Source organism: Mobula birostris, chromosome 30 (genome assembly GCF_030028105.1).
Source record: "Mobula birostris isolate sMobBir1 chromosome 30, sMobBir1.hap1, whole genome shotgun sequence".
In the NCBI taxonomy this organism is placed as follows: domain Eukaryota; kingdom Metazoa; phylum Chordata; class Chondrichthyes; order Myliobatiformes; family Myliobatidae; genus Mobula; species Mobula birostris.
This window is the reverse complement of record NC_092399.1, coordinates 38337202-38363131: the sequence shown is the minus strand read 5'-3', so window position 1 is coordinate 38363131 and position 25930 is coordinate 38337202. Positions and strand designations below refer to the sequence as shown.

General features: G+C 43.1%; 1 protein-coding gene across 1 annotated transcript in view; it reads right to left on the bottom strand.

Annotated features, from left to right (window-relative positions):
- Window positions 1-25930, bottom strand: part of LOC140190525 (adhesion G protein-coupled receptor B2-like) — a 1142782-nt gene that overhangs the window by 738124 nt on the left and 378728 nt on the right. Inside the window, exon 9 of the mRNA XM_072247176.1 lies at window positions 21547-21555. Within this exon, the coding sequence (XP_072103277.1) occupies window positions 21547-21555 (9 nt within the window). The remainder of the gene's footprint in view (window positions 1-21546; window positions 21556-25930) is intronic.

Genomic DNA, 25930 nt, shown 5'->3' with positions numbered 1-25930 from the left:
TTCGGGAACTCCGTAAATCCTCACATTTTCCCTTCTCGAGCGGCCTTCTTGATCTATTAGTTTCCACTGGAGCTGGTCTTGCAGCTTCAGCATTTCTGCTATCACCTCCTCTGCGTTTTGTAGCTTCTCTTCAATTCCAACAATCCTCGCTTCGGCTTCATCTATCCGCGAGTTAGTTTTTACTATTTCTCCTTTAATATCTTCCAGCTGTTTGCTGTTATCTTGTCAGAACTCGCGAATCTCTCTGAGAATCAAGGACAGAGTCACCGATTCCCCCTCATTATCTCCGTCCTGGCTTGCCGTGGGGGAGCTAGGTCCGTCGCCTTGCTGCGTCTCTTTATGTTTATCAGCCTTCGGAGCGGACTTTTTAATCTTGTTCTTAGACATCATCCTTGCCCCTTTTATTAATATAGTTATGCAATATTAAGTATTTGTCTAAATTCGATTATGGGGCAGTTTACCTTCTTTTTTGTCGAGAGACCTTTTCCTTACGCCGCCATTCCCTTGATGACCCGGAAGTCCCCCCGCTGAGATAATTTTCAAGCTCAATTCCAGCAGTATGAGTTTTTATTTTGCAGATGAATTGTGAAATGGATATACTGTAAATTGCAGAACTCAGAAACCTTTCCTTTTGTAATGCTTACAAAGCTCTCCTTTGCCCAGCTGTTGGAAAATCAGATCACTCTTCAATCCTGCTTCTCCTGACATACAGGCAGGAGCTGAAACAACAGGTGGCCACAGTTAAAAATGTTGGTTCGACCAATCGGCCTCCATGCTGCAGGACTGCTTGGATGATGTCAACTAGAATGACTTCCATGATGAGGATTTCTCCGAGTTCACGGATGGAGTCATGTGCTTCATTCAGAAGTGTATCATCAATTGGAGTCGTGTGCTTTATCCCCAGAAGTCAGTCAGGGTCTTCCCGAACCAGAAACCCTGGATCAATAGTTCCGTACAATCAGCACTTACCGCGTGACATAGAGCTTACGAGAACCAGCTATGCTATCAGGGCTGTGAAACAACAATACAGGGACAAGATTGAGTCAAGATTCACAACGAACAGAGCACATGACCTGTAGCGAGGGCTGAATACCATCGCAGACCAAAGCCAAACGTTGTGGTGCTGCCAACATTGCGCCCTCTCTCCCAGATGAGCTCAATTGCTTTTATACTCGGTTCAATGTCACTAACTCAGAGCCTCCGAGGAAAGCCACCACTTCATGCTACAACCTGGTCATCTCTGAGGCTGAGGTATGCAGATGTTTCAAACTAGTGGACAGTCGCAAGGCTGCGGGATCGGACGGCATCCCACGGCGAGTACTCAGAATGTGCACAGCACACCAGGCAGGGGTGTTTGCTGACATTTTTAATCTCTCCCTCTCTCAGTGTAGAGTGCCCTCCTGCTTCAAATTATCCACCATTGTCCCTGAACCAAAAATGACCAAGGTAACATGCCTGAACAACTGGCGTCCTGTCGCACTCACCTCAATAATAAGCAAATGCTTTGAGAGGCTGGTCAAGGATCACATCTAGAGTTTGCTACCACCCACACTGGACCCACTACAATTAGTCATAGTCATAGTCATAGTCATACTTTATTGATCCCAGGGGGAAACTGGTTTTCGTTACAGTTGCACCATAAATAATAAATAGTAATAGAACCATAAATAGTTAAATAATAATATGTAAATTATGCCAGTAAATTATGTAATAAGTCCAGGACCAGCCTATCGGCTCAGGGTGTCTGACCCTCCAAGGGAGGAGTTGTAAAGTTTGATGGCCACAGGCAGGAATGACTTCCTATGACGCTCTGTGCTGCATCTCAGAGGAATGAGTCTCTGGCTGAATGTACTCCTGTGCCCACCCAGTACATTATGTAGTGGATGGGAGACATTGACCAAGGTGGCATGCAACTTAGACAGTATCCTCTTTTCAGACACCACCGTCAGAGAGTCCAGTTCCATCCCCACAACATCACTGGCTTTACGAATGAGTTTGTTGATTCTGTTGGTGCCTGCTACCCTCAGCCTGCTGCCCCAGCACACAACAGGAAACATGATAGCACTGGCCACCACAGACTCGTAGAACATCCTCAGCATCGTCCGGCAGATATTAAAGGACCTCAGTCTCCTCAGGAAATAGAGACGGCTCTGAACCTTCTTGTAGACAGCCTCAGTGTTCTTAGACCAGTCCAGTTTATTGTCAATTCGTATCCCCAGGTATTTGTAATCCTCCACCTTGTCCACACTGACCCCCTGGATGGAAACAGGGGTCACCGGTACCTTAGCTCTCCTCAGGTCTACCACCAGCTCCTTAGTCTTTTTCACATTAAGCTGCTCAGGGCTGTGTACTGAGTCCCCTCCTTTACTCCCTGTATACCCATCACTGTATTGCCACCTTCAGCTCTAATCTGCTAATTATATTTGCCGATGACACTTCATTGATTGCCTACTGACACAACTGAATGACAGATAATGCAATAGCCACTGCTCTATATACCGTCCTTACACATCTGGAGAAGAGGGATGCTTGTGTGAGAATGCTGTTCTTGGACTACAGTTCAGCATTCAACACCATAGTTCCATCCAGGCTCGACAGGAAGCTCAGAGTCCTCGGTTTTGACCCTGCCTTGTGTAGTTGGATCCTGGACTTCATTTCAGATCGCCAGCAGGTTGTAAGAGTGGGCTCCCTCACCTCCACCCCTCTGACCCTCAATACAGGAGCCCCTCAGGGCTGTGTACTGAGTCCCCTCCTTTACTCCCTGTATACCCATCACTGTGTTGCCACCTTCAGCTCTAATCCGCTAATTATATTTGCCGACAACACTACATTGATTGGCCTTATTTCAAACAATAACGAGGTGGCCTATAAGGAAGAAGTTACCTCCCTGACACAGAGGTGACAAGAAAACAACTTCTCCCTCAATGTCACAAAACAAAGGAGGTGGTTGCGGATTACAGGAGGAGTGCAGATGGGCTAACCCCTGTAGACATCAATGGATCTGGGGTTGAGAGGGTAAACAGCTTTAAGTTCCTTGGCATCCACATCACCAAGGACCTCACGTGGTTTGTACACACCAGCTGTGTGGTAAAAAATGCACAGCAGCGCCTCTTTCACCTCAGACAGTTGGAACTTTGGTAAGGGCCCCCAGATCCTAAGAACTTTCTACAAGGGCACAATTGAGAGCATCCTGACTGGCTGCATCACTGCCTGGTATGGGAACTGTACTTCCCTCAATCACAGGACTCTGCAGAGAGTGGGGCGGACAGCCCAGCACATCTATAGTTGTGAACTTCCTATGATTCAGGACATTTACAAAGACAGGTGTGTAAAAAAGGGCCCAAAGGATCAATGGCAACCGGAGCCACCCCAACCACAATCTATTCCAGCTGCTACCATCCGAGAAATGGTACAGCAGCACAAAAGCCAGGACCAACAGGCTCTGGGACAGCTTCTTCCACCAGGCCATCAGACTGATAAACACACTGATTTGAGTGTATATCTATGTTACATTGACTGTTCTATTTATTATAAATTACTAGGATTGCACATTGCACAACTGGACAGAGATGTAATGTAAAGATTCTTACTCCTCATGTATGTGATGGATGTAAGAAATAAAGTCAATTCAATTCAAAATGTAATAAAAAACCTAAATTGAAGTATGGGAATTGGTTTAATATTGTCACATGTAGCAAGATGCAGTGAAAAGCTTTTGTATGTGTGCCATCCAGATAAATCAGGCCATACAGAAGTACTTGTAGGAAGCTCAGAAGGAAAAAAACAGAATGTGGAATTTCGTATTACAGTCACACAGAGATTGCAGGTCAGGTAGACAAATGAAGTGCAAGGACCATGATGAGAGAGACTGAGTTATATAAGTCAAGGCCATAAGACAAAGGAGAAGAAGTCGGCCATTCGGCCCAACGAGACTGCTCTGCCATTTTATCATCAGCTGATCCATTCTCTCATTTAGTCCCACTCTCCTGCCTTCTCACCATAATCTCTGATGCCCCGGCTACTCAGATACCTATCAATCTCTGCCTTAAATACACCCAATGTCTTGGCCTCCACTGCCGCCCGTGGCAACAAATTCCACAGATTCACCAACCTCTGGCTAAAAAAATTTCTTCGCATCTCTGTTCTGAATGGGCGCCCTTCAATTCTGAAGTCATGCCCTCTCATACTAGACTCCCCCACCATGGGAAACAACTTTGCCACATCCATTCTGTCCATGCCTTTCAACATTCGAAATGTTTCTATGAGGTCCCCCCTCATTCTTCTAAACTCCAAGGAGTACAGTCCAAGAGCGGACAAACGTTCCTCATACGTTAACCTTCTCATTCTCGGAATCATTCTAGTGAATCTTCTCTGAACCCTCTCCAACATCAGCACATTCTTTCTTAAGTAAGGAGCCCAAAACTGTACACAGTACTCCAAATGAGGTCTTACCAGTGCCTTATAGAGCCTCAACATCACATCCCTGCTCCTATACTCTAATTCCTCTAGAAATGAATGCCAACATTGCATTTGCCTTCTTCGCCACCGGCTCAACCTGGAGGTTAACCTTAAGGGTATCCTGTACGAGGACTCTCAAGTCCCATTGCATCTCAGAACTTTGAATTCTCTCCCCATTTAAATAATAGTCTGCCCATTTATTTCTTCTACCAAAGTGCATAACCATTCAAGTTCCAACATTATATTTCATTTGCCACTTCTTTGCCCATTCTCCCAATCTATCCAAGTCTCTCTTCAGACTCTCTGTTTCATCAGCACTACCGGCCCCTCCACCTATCTTTGTATCATCAGCAAACTTAGCCACAAAGCCATCTATTCCATAATCCAAATCATTGATGTACAACGTAAAAAAGAAGTGGCCCCAACACGCACCCCTGTGGAACACCACTGGTAACCGGCAGCCAACCAGAAAAGGTTCCCTTTATTCCCACTCTCTGTATCCTGCCAATCAGACAACACTCTATCCACATATGTAACTTTCCCGTAATTCCATGGGCTCTTATCTTGTTTAGCAGCCTCATGTGTGGCACTTTGTCAAAGGCCTTCTGAAAATCCAAATATATAACATCCACTGCATCTCCCTTGTCTAGCCTGTTTGTAATTTCCTCAAGAAATTGCAATTGATTTGTCACGCAGGATTTTCTTTTAAGAAATCCATGCTGAGTTCTGCCTATCTTGTCATATGCCTCCAGGTACTCCGTAATCTCATCCTTGACAATCGACTCCAACAACTTCCCAACCACTGATGTCAAGTTAACAGGTCTATAATTTCCTTTTTGCTTCCTTTCCCCTTTCTTAAATAGCGGAGTGACATTTGCAATCTTCCAGTCCTCCGGAACCATGCTAAAATCTATCGTCTTTTGAATGATCATTGCTAATGTCTCTACAATCTCCACAGCTACTTCTTTCAGAACATGAGGGTGCATTCCATCTGGTCCGGGAGATTTATCTACCTTTAGACTATTCAGCTTTCTGAGTACTTTCTCTGTCGTAATGGTGACTGCGCACACTTCTCTTCCCTAACACCCTTGAGTGCCTGGTATACTGCTGATGTCTTCCTCAGTGAAGACTGATGCAAAATACTCGTTCAGTTCCTCTGCCATCTCCTTATCTCCCATTACAATTTCTCCAGCATCATTTTCTATCGGTTTTATATCTACTCTCACCTGTCTTTTACTCTTTATATAATTGAAGAAGCTTTTAGTATCCTCTGATATTATTTGCTAGCTCCCTTTCATAGTTCATCTTTTCCCTCCTAATGGTTTCTTGGTTTCCTTTTGTAAGCTTTTAAAAACTTCCCAATCCTCTGTCTTCCCACTAATTTTTGCCTCCTTGTATGCCCGCTCCTTTGCTTTAACTTTGGCTTTGACTTACATTATGAGGACACGCAGTCCTCTTTGATTGTCATTTAGTAATGCATGCATTAAGAAATGATACAATGTTCCTCCATAATGATATCACAGAAACACAAGACAAACCAAGACTGAAAAACTGATAAAAACCACATAATTATAACAAATAGTTACAACAGTGCAAAGCAATTCCGTAATTTGATAAAGAACAGAAAAACAGAAAAGAACAGATAGATTGGGAGAATGGGCAAAGAAGTGGCAAATGAAATATAATGTTGGAACTTGAATGGTTATGCACTTTGGTAGAAGAAATAAATGGGCAGACTATTATTTAAATGGGGAGGGAATTCAAAGTTCTGAGATGCAACGGGACTTGAGAGTCCTCGTACGGGATACCCTTAAGGTTAACCTCCAGGTTGAGCCGGTGTTGAAGAAGGCAAATGTGATGTTGGCATTCATTTCTAGAGGAATTAGAGTATAGGAGCAGGGATGTGATGTTGAGGCTCTATAAGAACAGAAAAAAAGTCTCAAAGTCTCCCGAAAGTCCCAGCACCTCACGTAGACGGTAGAAGGAAGAAAAACTCTCTCTGCCATGAGCTTTCAGCCCCGCAAACTTTCCGATGCAGCACCCTGGAAGCACCCGACCATAGCCGACTCTTGAGTCAATCTGAAAACTTACCGACCAGACCTCCGACACTGAGCACCGAGCACCATCTCTGCAGAGCACTTCGACCCCGGCCCTGGCAACAGACAATAGGCAAAGCCGAGGATTTGGGGCCTTCCCCTCCCGAGATTCTGGATCGCACCGTAGCAGTGGCAGCAAAGCAGGCATTCCAGAATTTTCTCCAGATGTTCCTCCGTGCTTCTCATGTCTGTTTCCATCAAATCAGGATTGTGCACGGTACCTACTTACAAATACAATATCATCTCGGAGCGACCGCGCGCGCTGCGTCAAATTGCCATCTTCTCCTCCCCTTCTCTTGTCAGCCATGGTTGCATCCTTTTTCCATTAGAAAATTTCTTCTTTTTTGGAATATATCTGTCTTGCACATTCCTCACTTTTCGCATAAACTCCAGCCACTGCTGCTCTGCCGTCCTTCCCGATAGGGTCCCTTTCTAGTCAACTTTGGCCAGATCCTTTCTCATGCCACTGTAATTTCCTTTACTCCGCTGAAATACCGACACATCAGATTTCAGCTTCTCTTTTTCAAATTTCACAGTGAACTCAATCATGTTATGATCACTGTCTCCTAAGGGTTCCTTCACCTCAATCTTTCTAATCACCTCTGGTTCATTACACAATACCCAATCCAGTACAGCCGATCCCCTAGTAGGCTCAACAACAAGCTGTTCTAAAAAGCCATCTCGCAGACATTCTATAAATTCTCTCTCTTGAGATCCAAATCTTGACCTGATTTTCCCAATCCACTCGCATGTTAAAATCCCCCACAATTATCATAACACTGCCCTTCTGACAAGCCTTTTCTATTTCTTGTTGTAATTTGTAGTCCACATCACTGCAGCTGTTAGGAGGCCTGTATATAACTGCCATCAGGGTCCTTTTACCCCTGTGATTTCTTAGCTCAACCCATAAAGATCCTGCACCTTCCGATCCTATATCACCTCTTTCTAATGATTTAATATCATTTCTTACCAATAAAGCCACGCCTCCCCCTCTGCCTACCTTCCTATCCTTCCGATACACCGTGTATCCTTGGACGTTCAGCTCCCAGAGACATGCATCCTTTAGCCAGGTCTCAGTGACGGCCACAATATCATACCTGCCAATCTGTAGCTGTGCGACAAGATCATCCACCTTATTCCTTATGCTGCGTGCATTTAAGTATAACACCTGAAGACCAGTATTTGGTACTTTTTGCTATGATTGCACTGCAATTCATCCCAATGGCTGCAAATTTGTCCCATCACCTACCTGTCATTCTTGACATCTTTACTGCTCACTATCTTAGATTTACTTCTGTTTTCCCCCTCCTCCACTCTATCATTCTGGTTCCCATCCCTCTGCGAAATTAGCTTAAACCCTCCCTAACAGCTCTATTAAACCTTCCTGCTAGGATATTGGTCCCCTTCGGGTTCAGGTCTAACCTATCCTTTTTGAACAGGTCATACTCCCCCCAGAAGAGATCCCAATGATCCTAGAATCTGAAGCCCTGCCCCCTGTACCAGTCTCTCAGCCACGCATTCATCTGCCTGATCCTACTATTCTTGCCCTTGCTAGCATGTGGCACAGGTAGCAATCCCAAGATTACTACCCTGGAGGTCCTGCTTCTCAGCTTCCTTCCTAACTCCTGGAAATCAAGGAATATGAGGAATGTTCAAGAGACTTGTTGCAGCAGGACAGATATTCTCCTTAGGTTTGTTGGTGCATGTCTCAAGCTTTTGCATCTCTGCTCAATGATTGGGGAAGAAAAGAAAATGACTGGGTTGGATGGATCATTGATTAGCTTGGCTGCCTTCTTGCAAGGTGTAGACAGAGTCAATGGAAGGGAGGGTGGCTGCATTCATGTTTCACTGCAATTTCTTGTGTCTTAGAGCAGTTGCTATACCACTTAAACAAGATATATTGAGAATGCAAGAACTTTGTTATTCTCATTTCAACTGTTAATTTAATGACTTAGTTAGCAGCTGCCGATCTGTAAATAATTCTTGTCCATCATAAAAATATTAATGTCTGAACAGATATGCATCGAGTTCTCGAAGACATTTGTTCAAACTTGATTTAACATGTTGAACATCATGACAATGTAAGAAAAGCAGGAAATATATGAAGAACCAACAGACCAAATTTTCTGCCAACAGGAAACAAGTCCACATATCAAATCAAGAATCTATATTTTGAAATGTAGAAGCAAGCTTTTCCCATGCAAATACAAGGGATCAAATAGCCTTTAAAATCTTTTCTGTACGCCATCCAGAGACCCAAACATTTCCATAAGACCATAAGATATAGGAGCAGAAATAGACCATTTGGCCCATCGAGTCTGCTCCGTCATTCAACCATGGTTGATCCTTTTTTCCCCTCCTCAGCCACACTCCCCAGCACTCTCCCTATAACCTTTGATACCATGTCTGATCAAGAACCTATCAAGCTCTGCCTTAAATACACCCAATGACCCAGCCTCTACAGCTCCCTTGTATCATACATTCCACAATTCACCACCATTTCCTTAACATGAAGCAACAACTAACTTGTATTCAGTGCTCATAATATGATCTCCAAAGGAACCAAGCGCGATTGGGTGAAAACTTTGCAGAACACCTCTATTCAGGTCACAAGGGCAACCTTGAGCTTCCAGTCATCTGTCACCTTTTTGTCCTCCAGTCATTTCTCTTTGTCTACCTAGTAAATTTCTCCAGTGATGCCCAAAGTTAGCTCAAGGAATTTCACCTCATCTTTTGACTTAAGTTGAAGCTCTCCAGATTTTGTATTGAAGTTAGCAAATCCATCTTTTTCTCCACACAAATATGCCGTAATTTGCATTTTCAATTTGTTTACTTGTTTTTTGTCTCCTTTTGCCAACTTTGTAAAACTTAGATCATTCGGTATTCAATTATTTGGAAATCCTCATAGTTCATCATCTTGCTCAATTGTTTGTCCTTATTTTCTGTGGACCTGTGTACTTGCCCACGTTTCACCAGGTTGGGTGTACTGCTGGAGCTATGGGTCATGAATATGGGCATATTTGAATATGGAATTGGGATCAGGACTATGAGCTGGGGAATGTGCATCTGGAACCTGGGACAGGTAAATGAGCAGTAAAAAACCCAATCCAATATTATCTGCTTGCAGACAACAGTTCCATTGTGTCTTTGGGTTTCTGATCCAAATTCATTTCCACCCACCAATCTTGATATCTACAGCTTTGATAATATTGAAATACTGAAGTGGAACTAGGAATTAAAATGTGACTGATATCATACAGATTTTGCATAAATGTTTCACATAGATGGGAGCTTACATAGGACCAATGCTAGTCAAAAATGTTAAGTTACTGTACTTGTTTTAAACTACAAGGAAACCCTTAGTAATACAAACAACAGAAAATTATATAACTGCTTTTAATTTCTATTGCTTTACTTTAAATTTCTAAAAAGATATGGGCTTTTATTCATAGAAAAGTTTTTAAAAAAATTCATATTGGCTCACAAAATAAGCTTGAATGCCTTTTAATGAAGCATTCTAATGAAAGAAAAATATGAGAACAAAATTAATATTCTGTGAACTTCAATCTTCCTTGTTTAGTGAGGTGCCACAGATTGAAAGACAGCTGAAGCAAATCCAAAATCTAATTACTGATGAGGTTAAGTTGTGGAGGGTTAATGAAGTAGAAGGGAGTGGGAGAAGATGAAGCTATATCATTTGCCTAAAATGTGTACTACAAACAAATATCAAGGTCACAGTAGTGATTTCATGGAAAGTTCAAAACTGGTTTTTAAAAGGTAACCTTATCTTCCAGTGATCTAACTGAAGGAACAGGGGATAGTCAAAGATCATTCACATCAATTAATTAAGTTTATGAAAGATAGACTATGAGACCCCAACAGATTGCACCACATGCTCGTAAGATTGAAATATGAAAGCAGAAGCTATACTGTGAACTTCATACACCGCATACTCCGAAGGACTGTTTTTTTCATCATTTTCTATTAGCATTAAACATACAATGAGGAGGGGCTCATCACTACCATCTGTCTTCCCTATGTTTCCATGGTTTCTGGAAGGATCACCAGGATCCTGAAAGAATATTGGATTAATACCATCCACAAACCCGTAAGGAAACTCAAATTACAGCTCATGGGGGTCAAAGGTGACCTGGGACTCAGGACTGCTGGTGTTTACGGGAATCCCTGTGAATGAAGAGCAGCACATTTCGGCCAGACGGGACACATGGTGGAAACCTGCATCAAGGAACATGGGTGGTGTATCTGTTGGGGTTACCTAGAAAAATCAGTAGTAGCAGAACACTGCATTCACAATGACCATAAAATTGACTTTGATGGCACAAAACTACTGCGCTGTGCCAATGGCTTTTCGGGCCATCTGGTAAAGGAAGCCATTAAAGTAAAATTAGAGAAAAGGAATTTTAACAAAGATGAAGGTCTCGCTCTAAGTAAGAAGTGAAAGTTGATTGTAAATAAGGTGGGACAGCACAAACCTGAATGGAAGAGGACTAACCAATCAGGAGGGATGACCGATGGATTATATATACCACCAGACAAGACATGCTTGGGCATCATCCATAATGAAAATGGCAGAGATGGTCATTGAAACGTCAGTTAAAATTGATACCTTTATCTGGCTGGAAGCCTGAGAAGAATTTATACTGTCTACAAATGTATAATGGAGAGCATTCTGAACATTCTGAATGGTTACATCACTGTCTGGTACGGAGGCTCCCTTGCATAGGACTAACAGAGGAGGCAGAGGATTGTAGGCTCACACAGCTCTATCATGGGCACTAACCTCCCCACCATTGAGAACATCTTCAAAAGACGGCATTCATCATTGATGACCTCCCAATTCAAGTCATGTCCTCTTCTTGTTACTACTATCAGGGAGAATGTACAGGAGCCTATAGTCCCAACTCAGTGATTAAAGTACAGCTTTTTCCACCATTGTCAGTTTTCCAAATGGGCTGTGAATCCATCAACAGTACCCTCCTATTGCTCTTTTGCACTATATATATATATATATATTTATTTTTGTTTTTATTCCAACATGAGAATTTTATGTGACTTCCACTTTGCATCATCATTAGGGATGGCAGAAGTACCAGAGGATTGGAAGGTTGCAAACGTTGTTCCCTTGTTCAAGAAAGTGAATCGAGGTAAACCGGGAAATTATAGAACAGTGAGTCTGACCTCAGATGTGGGCAAGTATTTGAAGAAGATCCTGAGAGGCAGGATTTATGAGTAATTGGAGAGACATAATCTGATTAGGGATAGTCAGCATGGCTTGTCAAGGACAGGTCATGGCTTACGAACCTGATTGAATTCTTTGAGGAAGTAACAGTATACACTGATGGAGTTAGAGTAGTGCATGCAGTTTCAGTGGATTTCAGTAAGGCATTTAGTAAGATTCCCCATGCGAGGTTCATTCAGAAAGTCATGAGGCATGGGATCCAAGGAGATCTTTCTTTGTGGATCCAGAATTAGCTTGACCACAGAAGGCAAAGGGTGGTTGTGGATGGTCCATATTCTGCATGGAGAATGGTGACCAGTGGTGTTCCACAGAGATCTGATCTGGGACCCCTCCTCTTTGCGATTTTTATGAATAACCTGGATGAAGTAGTAGAAGGATGGGTTAGTAAGTTTGCTGATGACACAAAAGATAGGGGTGGTGTGGATAGTCTGGAGGGTTGTCAGAGGTTACAGCGGGACATTGATAGGATGCAGATCTGGACTGAGAAGTGGCAGATGGTGTTCAACCTAGATAAGTGTGAAGTTGTTCATTTCAGTAGGTCAAATTTGAAGACAAAATATAGTATTTCTGGTGAGATTCTTGACAGTGTGGAGGATCAGCAAGATCATGGGGCCCATGTCCAAAGGACACTCAAATCTGCTGCACAGGTTGACAGTGTTGTTGAAAATGCATATGGTGTGTTGGCATTCATTAACTGTGGGATTGAGATCAAGAGCTGTGAGGTAATGTCACAGTTATATAAGACTTTAGTTAGACTCCACAGAGTACTGTATTCATTTCTGGACACCTCATTACAGGAAGGATGTGGATACTTATAGAGAGAGTTCAGAGGAGTTTTACAAGGGTGTTGCCTGGATTGGAGGGTACACCTTATGAAAATAGGTTGAGTGAACTTGGCAACTTCTCCTTGGAGCAATGGAGGATGAGAGCTGACCTGGTAGAGGTGTATAGGAAGATGACAGGCATTGATCATGTGATTAGCCAGAGCCTTTTTCCCGGGGCTGAAATGGCTAACAGGAGGGGACATAGTTTTAAGGTGCTTGGAAGTAGGTACAAGGGGGATGTCAGTGGTGGGTGTGTGGAATGCACAGTCAGTGACGGTGGTAGAAGCAGATACAACAGGGTCTTTTAAGAGCCTCTTAGATAGGCACATGGAGCTTAGAAAAATAGAGGGTTATGCAGTAGGGAAATTACAGGCAGCTTCCAGAGTAGGTTACATAGTTGGAACAACATTGTGGGCTGAAGGGCCTATAATGTGCTGTAGGTTTTCTACGTTTCTACGTTCTTTTTCTGTTCCCCAAACTAACATATCTCCCATCACCACAGCTCACCTCTGCTCCTCCTTCCCTTCTGAGTCAAAGAGTCAGAATCAGTGCCAGAGACCTGACTGTGGTGACTTCCCCCTGCTAGGTCATCCCCCTCCCAGGTCAACCCCCTCCCAACAAAATCCAAAGTGTTCCTAAGGGGGATGACGCAGGAGTACGCTACACTGGCTGTTTAACCCCTTTCCCCTTCATGACTGTCACCCAGCCTCCTGTGTTTTGTGCCTGGGCATAACTACCTCTCCATGTCCTATCTGTCATCTCCTCAGCTTCCTAACTGATCTGGAGATCATCCAGTTCCAGCTTCAACTCCTCACCCTTATGCGGTGTGTTAGGAGCTGCAGCTGGATGCACTTCTGCAGGTGAAGTAATAAGGGAAACTGGAGGTCTTCCTACCTTCCCACATCCTACCAGATGAACTGTGAACTACCGGCTTGGTATCCCTACAGTTCTAGCTGTGCAATTATAAAGAAGGCACCGATAAATAAACTGGGGGAAAAAAATCTACCTATGACTTTCTCACCTTCTCTCACTCAAGCCTCTCTGCATTGAAGCCTTGAAGCCTCTCGAGAACTGAAGAACTGAAGTGATAGCCACTCTAACACTGTCCATTCCAACAATGGTTACTCTGCTTGCCCTGCTTTATTTTTGTCCATTCTCGCCAATCAAACCTGATCGCTGATTGGCTGCTGTTCAAACATCAAACTGCCATGAATCTATGCCTTATGTACTCAACAGGTAAAGCTATGTCTTCTCATGCTTCCGATTGTTGTCTGGCTGCTGCTCAACACCCCCATGTCCTTTTCACATGCCTTTTCTGTACCTTGTTGTAATTTGTAGCCCACATCCTGGCTATCGAAGGGAATAGTAGTGATAGAGGACTTGATAGTCAGAGGAACAGACAGAAGATTCTGTGGACATGAACGGGACACCCAGACGGTATGTTGCCTCCCAGGTGCCAGGGTCAGGGATGTTTAAGGTTGTGTCCACAACATTTTGGAGAGGGAGGGGGGAGTAGCCAGATGTCTTGCTACATATTGGTACCAATGACATAGGAAGGAATAGCATACAGGTCCTGAACAGAGAATTTAGACGGCAAGGTAGAAAGCTGAGAAGCAAGACCTCCCGGGTAGTAATTTCTGGATTGCTGCCTGTGCAACACACCATTGAGGGTAGAAACAGGATGATTTGGCAGATAAATACATGGCTGAGAGGCTGGTGCAGGGGGCAGGGCTTTATGTTCTTGGATCATTGGGATCTCTTCTGGGGGAGTTATAACCTGTTCAAAAGTGATGCGTTGCACCTGAATCGGAGGGGGACCAATATTAGACCATAAGATCATAAGAAAAAAAATTAGGCCATCTGACCCATCAAGTCCGCTCCATCATTCAATCTTGGCTGATCCGTTTTTTCTATCTCCTCCTTAACCCAGCTTTCTCCCCATAATTTTTGATACCATATCCAATCAAGAACCTATCAATCTCTGCCTTAAATACACCCAATGACCTGGCTTCCACAGCTGCCTGTGGCAACAAATTCCACAGATTCACCACCCTTTGGTTAAAGACATTTCTCTGCATCTCTGTTTTGAAAGGGCACCCCTCTATCCTGGGGGTGTGTCCTTTTGTCCTAGACTATCCCACCATGGGAAACATCCTTTCCAGATCTACTCTGTCTAGGCCTTTCAACATTCAAAAGGATTCAATGAGATCCCCCTTCATCCTTCTGAATTCCAGTGAGTATAAACCCAGAGCCATCAAATGTTCCCGGTATAACAACCTTTTCATTTCTGGAAGCATCCTTGTGACCCCTTCCAATGGTAACACATCTTTTCTAAGATGAGGAGCCCAAAACTGTTCACAATACTCAAGGTGAGGCCTCACTAGTGCCTTATGAAGTCTCAGAATCACCTCCTTGCTCTTATATTCTAGACCCCTTGAAATGAATGCTAACATGGCATTTGCCTTCAAGCAACACACATAAAAGTTGCTGGTGAACGCAGCAGGCCAGGCAGCATCTCTAGGAAGGAGGTACAGTCGACGTTTCGGGCCGACACCCTTCGTCAGGACTAACTGAAAGAAGAGCTAGTAAGAGATTTGAAAGTGGGAGGGGTAGGGGGAGATCCGAAATGATAGGAGAAGACAGGAGGGGGAGGGATGGAGCCAAGAGCTGGACAGTTGATTGACAAAAGGGATATGAGAGGATCATGGTTATGGCACACATCAACCACAGCCTACCGGTCAATCTTGACACTTTGCAGTTCGCCTACCGGAACAACAGGTCAACGGCAGATGCCATCTCTCTGGCCCTACATTCCTCCTTAGAACACCTGGAGAATAAAGACGCCTTTTCATTGACTACAGCTCTGCCTTTAATACCATCGTTCCAAATAAACTGATTCCTAAGCTCTGGAACCTGGGCCTTAGCACTCAGATCTGCAGCTGAATCTTCAACTTCCTCACAGACAGGACCCAGGCTGTAAAAATAGGGGACAAGCTCTCCTCTACAATCACTCTGAGAACTGGTGCCCCACAAGGCTGTGTACTCAGCCCCCTGCTGTACTCACTGTACACCCATGATTGTGTGGCCAAGTTTCCATCAAACTCAATATACAAGTTTGCTGATGACACCACAATTGTAGGCCGTATCTTGGGTAATGATGAGTTTGAGTACGGAGAGGAAATTAAGAACCTGGTGGCATGGTGCGAAGACAGTAACCTATCCCTCAACGTCAGTAAGACGAAGGAATTAGTTGTTGACTTCAGAAGGAGTAGCGGACCACACGACCCCATTTACATCGCTGGTGCGCAAGTGGAACAGCTTTAAATTCCTCAGGGTCAATATCAGAAATGACCTGACTTGGTCCAACCAAGCAGAGTCCACTGCCAAGAAGGCCCACCAGCACCTTTACTTCCTGAGAAAGCTAAAGAAATTTGGCCTGTCCCCTAAACCCCTCACTAATTTTTATAGATGCACCGTAGAAAGCATTCTTCTAGGGTGCATCACAACCTGGTATGGAAGTTGTCCTGTCCAAGACCGGAAGAAGCTGCAGAAGATTGTGAACACAGCACAGCACATCACACAAACCAATCTTCTATCTGTGGACTCACTTTACACCGCACGCTGTCACAGCAGTGCTGCCAGGATAATCAAGGACACAACCCACCCAACCAACACACTTTTCGTCCCTCTTCCCTCCGGGAGAAGGCTCAGGAGCCTGAAGACTCGTACGGCCAGATTTGGGAACAGCTTCTTTCCAACTGTGATAAGACTGCTGAATGGATCCTGAACCGGATCTAGGCCGTACCCTCCAAATAACCGGACCTGCCTCTCGGTTTTTTGCACTACCTTACTCCCCATTTTTCTATTTTCTACTTATGATTTATAATTTAACTTTTTAATATTTACTATCGATTTGTAATCCAGGGAGCGCAAAGCGCAGAATCAAATATCGCTGTGATGATTGTACGTTCTACTATCAATTGTTTGGCGACAATAAAGTAACTATTAACCATTCTTAGAGTTGCCTGTGGGTGGAGTGGAGTTTTAAATTGGAGAGCATACTGACAGGCTGCACCACTTCCAGGTATTTGGCAGGGGTGAGTGTCTACTGCACTGGACTGAAAGAAGCTGCAGAGGGTTGTAAATTTAGTCAGCTCCCTCTTGGGTTCTAGCCTACAAAGTACCCAGTACATCCTCAAGGAACGGTGTATCAGAAAGGCAGTGTCCATTATTAAGGACCTCCAGCACCCAGGGCATGCCCTTTTCTCACTGTTACCATCAAGTAGGAGGTACAGAAGCCTAAAGGCACACACTCAGCGATTCAGGTACAGCTTCTTCCCCTCTGCCATCTGATTCCGAAATGGACATTGAACCCTTGGACACTACCTCACTTTTTAAATGTACTCTTACAGAAACATCTGCATGATTCTTTCTTTTTCTCTTTTTTTTCTTTATATTATTTCTGATTTTTGCATGATTTTAATCTATTCGATATATATATATATACTGTAATTGATTTAGAGCATAGAACATAGAAACCTACTGCACAAAGCTGTGACGAACATGTACTTACTTTAGAAATGACCTAAGGTTCTCCATAGCTCTCCATTTTACTAAGCTCCATGTACCTAATTTATTTATTTATGTATTATTTTATTTTGTTTTTATTTCTTCTATATTATGTATTGCATTGAACTTTTGCTGCTAAGTTAACACGTCACGACACATGCAGGTGATAATAAAGCTGATTCTGATTGCACTGAATCACTACAGAAGGTGGCAAAAAGGTTATAGATTGCAGGTCATGAGCTGACGATGACAATACATGGGACTGATTTATTGAAAACAAAAGGCAGTATGATGCAAACTAGAGGACTTAAATTGCTGCAGCAAAAGATAGGATTCTTGCACACTGTCAGAGGGTCCAAAAAGCAAGTGTGAAGAGGAAGACAAGGTGGTGGAGTAGATAAAGTGGAGAGAAATGGCAATGAACCATCAGGAACATGGTGATATTGAGAAAATTTTAAAATCAGCTTCAGAAAATCAAAATGTTAAAAGGAGGTGGGTAGTCAGGCCATAGAATAAAATTGATCAGTTAAGAAGTCAGGCAAAAGGAATTTAATTCTGATAAGTGTAAGGTGCTCCTTTTTGGGGGTCTAATAATGAGTACGTATTTTGGGTAACATTATTCACAACCACCAATACTGAGTTGGGTTTGCACTGTAAAAGGTTGGTCTGGCACGATGAAGGTTTTTGGCGTACTTTTGTTCTGTAGGTTTTGGAGTTTAATAAAACGTGTGACGGAGCTGGTTAAACATCAAACATCTCACTTTGTTCTATTTCAGAGAGCCTACGTTGATGACCCCAATGCTCTCGGATGATTCTGGAGTTATAAAACATATCAGTCAACACAGTCGCCTTGAAACTGGAGTTTTGGAAGCAAAATGCCATTTCTTGGATCGCACAAGCGGAGGCACAGTTCGTGCTGTGGGAAATCTCCACTGATAACATCAAATACTTGTGTGTGGAGATGTGATAGCATCATTCAGCAACTCCATGGCTGCAAGAGTGGTGAATCTACTAAATAACCTGCCTGAATACGATAAATACCGATCACTGAAACTCACCTTCTACAGACTTTTAGACTATCGGAGTCTGTGCATGTCAAGCAGTTGTTCTCCTTGCCCAGTCTTAGTGATGGTAATCATGTGGAGCTAATTGTCCACACGCTGTCTCCCCTGGGAAATCATCATCCTTGTTTTATTTTTTAAAAAACTCTTCATGCAGAAAACACCTCATCCAGTTCATGTAGTCCTCACTAATGCACCCATGATGGACTACAGGGAGTTTGCTGACATGCCTGAGAATGTCAGCTAGGCACTGATGCATCATTTCTCCTCCTTTCTATATCTCAATAAGCTCAGTCAGCAAGGCCCCAACATAAGGAAGCCTGAGGCTGCGAAACAAACGAAGCTGGGCCTGTGCTTTTACCACGCTCACTTTGGGAGAAAGTTAGGAGGTGCTGACCGCCTTGCAGCTTCAACAATGCAGCACATCGAGACATCGGCAGTCTGGTTCCAGCTGCCAGGCAGGGTTATCACTGTTCATTACAGACACCTTTTCAGGGTGATGTTTCCTGTGTGACACAGGTGATCAAGTGAGGGCGCTGCCAGCTTCGCCTATTGATGAGAAGGTAAAGAGCGACGAAGCCTTGTTGGAGGCCGCCAATGGCAGCAGGATGCAGACTTACAGGATATGACAGGTGACGCTCTGCTTCAGTGGGCGACATTACACATGGCACTTCTCTCTGGCTAAAATGGCTAGACCTCTGCTTGGTGGAGATTTCTGTGTGCCCAAGGACTGTTAGTTTATCTTAAGAACTGTGGGCTTGTGGATGTCAAGGGCTTCAGGTTGTTACACCACGTCTCCAGTGAGTTCCCCACAACGACTCTACGAGTTTACTCAACTGCTTGCCAAATTCCCAGAGCTCACCAAACTCACATTCCCCACTACAGTTGTAGAACATGGGGAAGAGCACCTCAGTCCCACAACTGGCCCAGCAGTCCAGACCTGCGCACATAGACTGGACCCAGAAAAGCTGGCAACCACGAAGGCTGCGTTTGCCAACATGGAAAGACTCAGAATTGTACGTCGGTCGAATAGCCCCTGAGCTTTAACCCTCCATACAGTTCTCAAGTGCGATGGAGGTTGCCAGCCATGTGGTGATCACCGACACCTTAATAAGGCTACCATCCCTGATCGTTAGCCGGTCCCACACATTCAAGGTTTTACTGCACATTTAGCTAGTTAGTTAAGTTTTTCCAAAGTCAATCTAGCTAAGGGCTACCATCAGGAGTTCCTCCTCCCGTGGAACACAGGGCTTGAGATGGGTGGCGTCCGAGCTCCAGTCAGGCTCACAATGCCGGTTTTAGTGAATTCTGGGGAAGCCTGTGTAGGGTAATGTAATTGGGAGAAGTGAACATAATTCCCATCCACCATCATTGAGTTAGGGTTTTGCTTTAAGAAGCTGGTCTGGCCTGATGACGTTATTACATAAAAGGTTTTTAGTGCGCTTTTGCTATGTAGGTTTTGGAGTTCAATAAAATGTGTTACAGGTTTTGTTAAACGTAAAAACATCTCACTTTGTTTTATTTGCACCTACACATACACCATGAACTAGGAAGCGTTAATGAACGCAGGGACCTTGGTACATTGATCCTTAAAGGCAGAAGGACAGAAAATAGAATGTGAAGAGACGCTCAGGTGCTTGCTGGGCCACCTGCTTTTTCACCTTGAACTACATCAATGAATTGATCTGTATGAACAGCACACAAGGCAAGCAATTCACTGTACTTCAGTACACGTGACAATAATAAACTAATTCCAATTCAAAGAGATCTTTGATCAATTGCCCAAGTATAGCAATTGGGATAGCAGGCTGTGATTCCTGGGTGCTTGGGCCCCAGCTGTTTATAACATCTATCAATGACAAATGAGGGAAGCAGACAATATCTATGCCATTGACATGAAGCTGTGTGGTATTGTGAATTGTGAAGATAACGCAAAGAAATTTCAGATTATTTGAACAAGTTGAGTGAATGGGCAAGAACATGGTAGATGCAGCTAACTTTAATGGAATCAACTCTTTACCTTGGGAAGTAAAGGCTGTAATGAACATCTGGTTTCTTTTTCTTTTACTTTCCTAGCCACCACATTTGTTGTTAGGCTTCTAATAAAATCAGGGTTTGTGGTACGGTACCTTACCAAAAGATGAAATGCTATGGCCACCCACCATTCTCCATCTAATCTACTTGCAAATCTCTCCACCACCACTCCCCAATGTGCCCCCCTCCACACTTGAGTTCCAGAATGAGTCAGAGCCTGAAACATTGCCGCCTCTCACTGATGTAAATGTCATGAGATACCCTGCTGCCAGCGTATCAATTCACCACTCCAATTCTGGCCTCAGCCTATAAGAAAAATCTGCAGACAAAGAAAATGTGAAATAAAAATAGGAACACTCTGTAGACTGGGTGGCATTTGTTAAAAGTGAAACAGAGTTAATATTTCAGTTTAAAGACAAGTTTAAATAACAGCTATACTGCTAGTTAAGATCTATTCTGGCTATTTTACTTCATGCTGGGAAAGCCAAGATGTACAGGTTAAATATGGACCCAAGTTAAACCAAGTTTAGAAGATCTCATTAAGAGCTCAAATGGATGTTAAATGCACTAATATCAATTCCTCTATCTGACATAATTAATTGCCTGAATTTGGTTTAAATTTCACATGGTAATCAAGAATATAACCATATAACAATCACAGCACGGAAACAGGCCATCTCGGCCCTTCTAGTCCATGCCGAACTCTTACTCTCACCTAGTCCCACCGACCTGCACTCAGCCCATAACCCGCCATTCCTTTCCTGTCCATATATCTATCCAATTTAACTTTAAAACACAACATCGAACCTGCCTCAACCACTTCTGCGGGAAGCTCATTCCACACAGCTACCACTCTCTGAGTAAAGAAGTTCCCCCTCATGTTACCCCTAAACTTTTGCCCTTTAACTCTCAACTCGTGTTCTTTTCTTTGAATCTCCCCCACTCTCAATGGAAAAAGCCTATCCACATCAACTCTATCAATCCCCCTCATTATTTTAAACACCTCTATCAAGTTCCCCCCTCAACCTTCTACGTTCCAAAGAATGCTTAATTTAAACTCGGAAAAGGGAATGTTGAAACTGCATTGAACATATATATCAAATACTAGAATGTTTTCCTGTTCCCTTGTTAAATCAACAGAGTTTAAACTATCCTTCTATGTGATGATTCATTAGAATAAAATGCAGAAATAACATTTCTTTTGCGCTAGTTCCTACATACACAGGGAATATTTATCTAAGAACCTCCATAAACTGTACAGATAAGATACAAAACACTAATAGGATCTGCGTGACTTAAAATACACTGATGTGTGTGGTTTGATTTCTATTATTGTTCTTGTATAGAAGCTGTCATTTGAAATGTTTCGAAGCATTGCAATCTGGGAACTGTGAATCAATAATGGGACAAATCTCACTAGCTGGTATCTAATCTGTGCTTCCAATTTGAATCACTAGCTTTCAGGTGTTGAACCTTTAGAAAGTATATGAGTTCTATGCAGATCTTTTTAAATATAAATTTTCAAACATAGACTTGTTCTGTGTCTCATGGTCCATTTGCATTGCTCATCACTGGAACCTGATGATGGGGCTTGCTGGAATTACCACTTTGAATTCAAGCCAATTCATTCAAGTAAGAATGGTTTCAATGGGGATTTTAATCAAAAGAACAGAGAATGAAGAGCCAAAGGAGAAGTTAATTATTTTATAAAAATATTTTTGTTTTCAGTTATTTACTTGTGTTTATAAATAATTTACACCTATTAATTAAAATTAACATAAACGATTGTTTTAATCATTCACTTGAACTTTAATAGCTTTTAAACATAAGATGTTTTTTTGAAAACAAAGACCTAACTTTGCTTGGATTCTGCAAGTCTTTCAGAAGCATTCCTTACATGGAGAATTTGTCATTCATATCTCACCACAGGTTCAAAGATGCAAAGGGAGATTGGTTCCATATTTTGATCTCACATGAGCGCAGCTAACTCTGGGTGGCAGACAAAATTTGGTCCAATATAGCTCAAAAGTGGCATTTGTTCCTAAAAAAAAGGTAGGAAAAGCTGGAAACAGCTATTAATTATATTTTCTAGTGACTTAAATGATGGGATAAAAATTACAAATCTAAGTTTCCTAATGAAGTAAAGAAAGCATAAAAAACATTAAATTGGAGTCAAATATATTAAAGTGTGGTCAAATACGTCACTGCAAGGAAATATGAAATCATTATCTTCGGTCATACAAAGACTAAAACAAATTTCTTTCTAATTAGTGAAAAGTTAAAAGTAGTTTGGTTCACAGAAGACATTGGGTATTAGAATATTGTGAAAGTGCAGAAAAGAATCACAAAACAACTGAGAGAGGCAAGACCTGAGATTGTTGGACAGAATTGAGATCTTTGATCATATCTACGCACTGGTGAGGATCCAAAGGATTGGTGAGAAGTTAATGCTCCTTTGCTGAAAATAGGAATAATCCTGGAAATTATAGACTGGTGTGTCTCATGTGAGTGACCGGGAAGCAACTGCAGAGGATTCTTGGATGTAGGATTTGTGTTGACCTAACTAGGCGGTGCAGGTCATATCTTACTAACATGATCGAATTTTTCAAGGAGGTGATGAAGGTGTTGTATGAAGACAGAGCAGTAGATGTTTGTATGTATTTTAGTAAAGTGTTAGAATTGTGGAGTCATTAACCTACTAAAGCACAGAAGCAGGCCATTTAGTCCATGTCAGCCTGGTCTTCTGCCAAGTCCTGTCTTCCTGCATCAGGACCATAACCCTCTATACCATGGAGAATTATGGAGATTCTCCAGAAGATGAAGATGCATGGGATCCATGGTGACTTGGCCATTAGATTCAAGATTGCTTTACCCCTGGAAGACAGAGGGTAGTGGACAATGGGTCTTATTCTGGCTACACACATAAAAGTTGCTGGTGAACGCAACAGGACAGGCAGCATCTCTAGGAAGAGGTACAGTCGATGTTTCGGGCTGAGACCCTTCGTCAAGACTAACTGAAAGAAGAGCTAGTAAGGGATTTGAAAGTGGGAGGGGGAGGGGAGGGTGAGATCCGAAATGATAGGAGAAGACAGGAAGGGGAGGGATGGAGCCAAGAGCTGGACAGGTGATTGGCAAGGGGGATATGAGAGGATCATGGGACAGGAGGCCTAGGGAGAAAGAAAAGGGGGAGGGGAAGCCCAGAGGATGGGTAAGAGGGACAGAGGGAGAAAAAGAATGTGTATAAATAAATAAATAAATAAATAAATAACGGATGGGGTACGAGGGGAATGAGGGGCATTAACGGAAGTTACAGAAGTCAATGTTCATGCCATCAGGTTGGAGGCTACCCAGACAGAATATAACGTGTTGCTTCTCCAACCTGAGTGTGGCTTCATCTTGACAGTAGAGGAGGCCGTGGATAGACATATCAGAATGGGAATGGGCCGTGGATTTAAAATGTGTGGCCACTGGGAGATTCTACTTTTTCTGGCAGACACAGCGTAGGTGTTCAGCGAAACGATCTCTCAGTCTGCGTCGGGTCTCGCCAATATATAGAAGGCCGCATCGGGAGCACCGGATACAGTATATCACCACAGCCGACTCACAAGTGAAGTGTCGTCTCATCTGGAAGGACTGTCTGGGGCCCTGAATGGTGGTGAGGGAGGATGTGTAAGGGCATCTGTAGCACTTGTTCCGCTTACAAGGATAAGTGCCAGGAGGGAAATCGGTGGGGAGGGATGGGGGGGACGAATGGACAAGGGAGTCGCGTAGGGAGTGATCCCTGCGGAAAGTGGGGCAGGGGGAGGGAAGGGTGTGCTTAGTGGTGGGATCCCGTTGGAGGTGGCAGAAGTTACGGAGAATTATATGTTGGACCCGGAGGCTGGTGGGGTGGTAGGTGAGGATAAGGGGAACCCTATTCCTAGTGGGGTGGCGGGAGGATGGAGTGAGAGCAGATGTGCATGAAATGGGGGAGATGCGTTTGACAGCAGAGTTGATGGTGGAGGAAGGGAAGCCCCTTTCTTTAAAAAAGGAGACCTCTCCCATGATGCATGGGGCTGCATCCACTAACTTTTGTAGGCTTGTTCATTCTTGGGCATTGGCATTTCCGTACCAGGCCATGTTAGAACCAGTCAGGATACTCTCCACTGTGCATCTATAGAGGTTTGTCAACATTTTAGATGAGTTGCCAAACATGCACAAACTTCTAAGAAAGTAGAGGTGCTGCCATGTCTTCTTTGTAATGTCATTTATGTGCTGGTCTCAGGACAGATCCCCTGAAATCCACCCAGGAATTTAAGTTCAGTGACCCTCTCCACCTCTGACCCCCAGATGAGTCCTGGCTCATGGACCTCTGATTCCTCTCCTGTAGTCAATACATTGAGCTCAAGAGGCAGAAAATTAAACAGCAGCTTTATAAACCTCTGGTTAGGCCACATTTGGAGTATTGCATTCATTTCTGGTTACCCCATTATAAGAAGGATACAGAAGCTTTGCAGAGGAGATCTAACAGGATGACCAGGGCGTCTGAATGAGAGATTCTCTGGTGCAGCGGAGACTAGGGGGTGACCTAACAGAAGTTAATGAAATTATGACAGGCAGAGATAGAAAACGGCTAACTTTTTTCCCCAGTGTTTTACTATTTAACACCAGAAGCCATCCATCTAAGGTGAGAGGAATTAAGTACAAAGGAAATATGCATGGCAAGTTTTTTTTTACAGAGTGGTGGATCCCTGGAATGTACTGGTGGGTGGTGGGTGGTGGTATAGGCAAATACAACAGATACATTTAAGAGGCTTTTAGGTAAATGAATATGCAGAAAATGAAGGGATATGGAATTTGCATGGGCAGAAGGGATTGGTTAAATTAGGCATTAATTACTAATTTAATTAGTCTGACACAGCACCATGCGCTGAAGGACTTTCCTCTGTGCTGTACAAAGTACTTACACCTTCTCTTGATAAGACTAACCCAAAACTTTTAATTACTTTCCTACTTCCAAGCATATCATACTTTAGATGTCACAGTTGTTCTAAAAATACCTACATATGTTTAAAAAAGGTCATTGCACTCTTTCCATTCACATTTGTAATTTGTACTTTGATTAAACTTCAGATTAACTCCATCTGGCTGTTCTCCTGAATCTCATAATACAATCTGCTCTCTGACAAGCAAGTCCAAATCAGCAAAATTGCAATTGTCTAACAAGTTAGCCCCACTAAGAGAATATCAGAATCTCTTTCCTCCTGGTAGATTATCCCTAGTGGATAGATGGGTTGCAAGCTGTAATACATCTCATGCATTTAAGAGAATCACAGAGTCATCCAGCAAAGATGATGAAGGAATGCTAATATATTTCTACATCAGGAAGCAACAAAATGCTCTACCTAACTTACCAGCTAATTAATATTATTTTGTAACTCAAGACTACCCTCCTCACTATCAACAAAAATAATCACCTGCAAACTGAGAATTTATACCTCCCATTTTCACATCTAAATCTTTGTTTATGACAAAAAGCAAGGGTCCCAATGCCAATGCTTGCGACACACCATTGATTGCAGACTTTCAATCACTATGCAACTTTCCATTATCACTCTGTCTCCTATTACCAAGCCAACTTGGATCCAA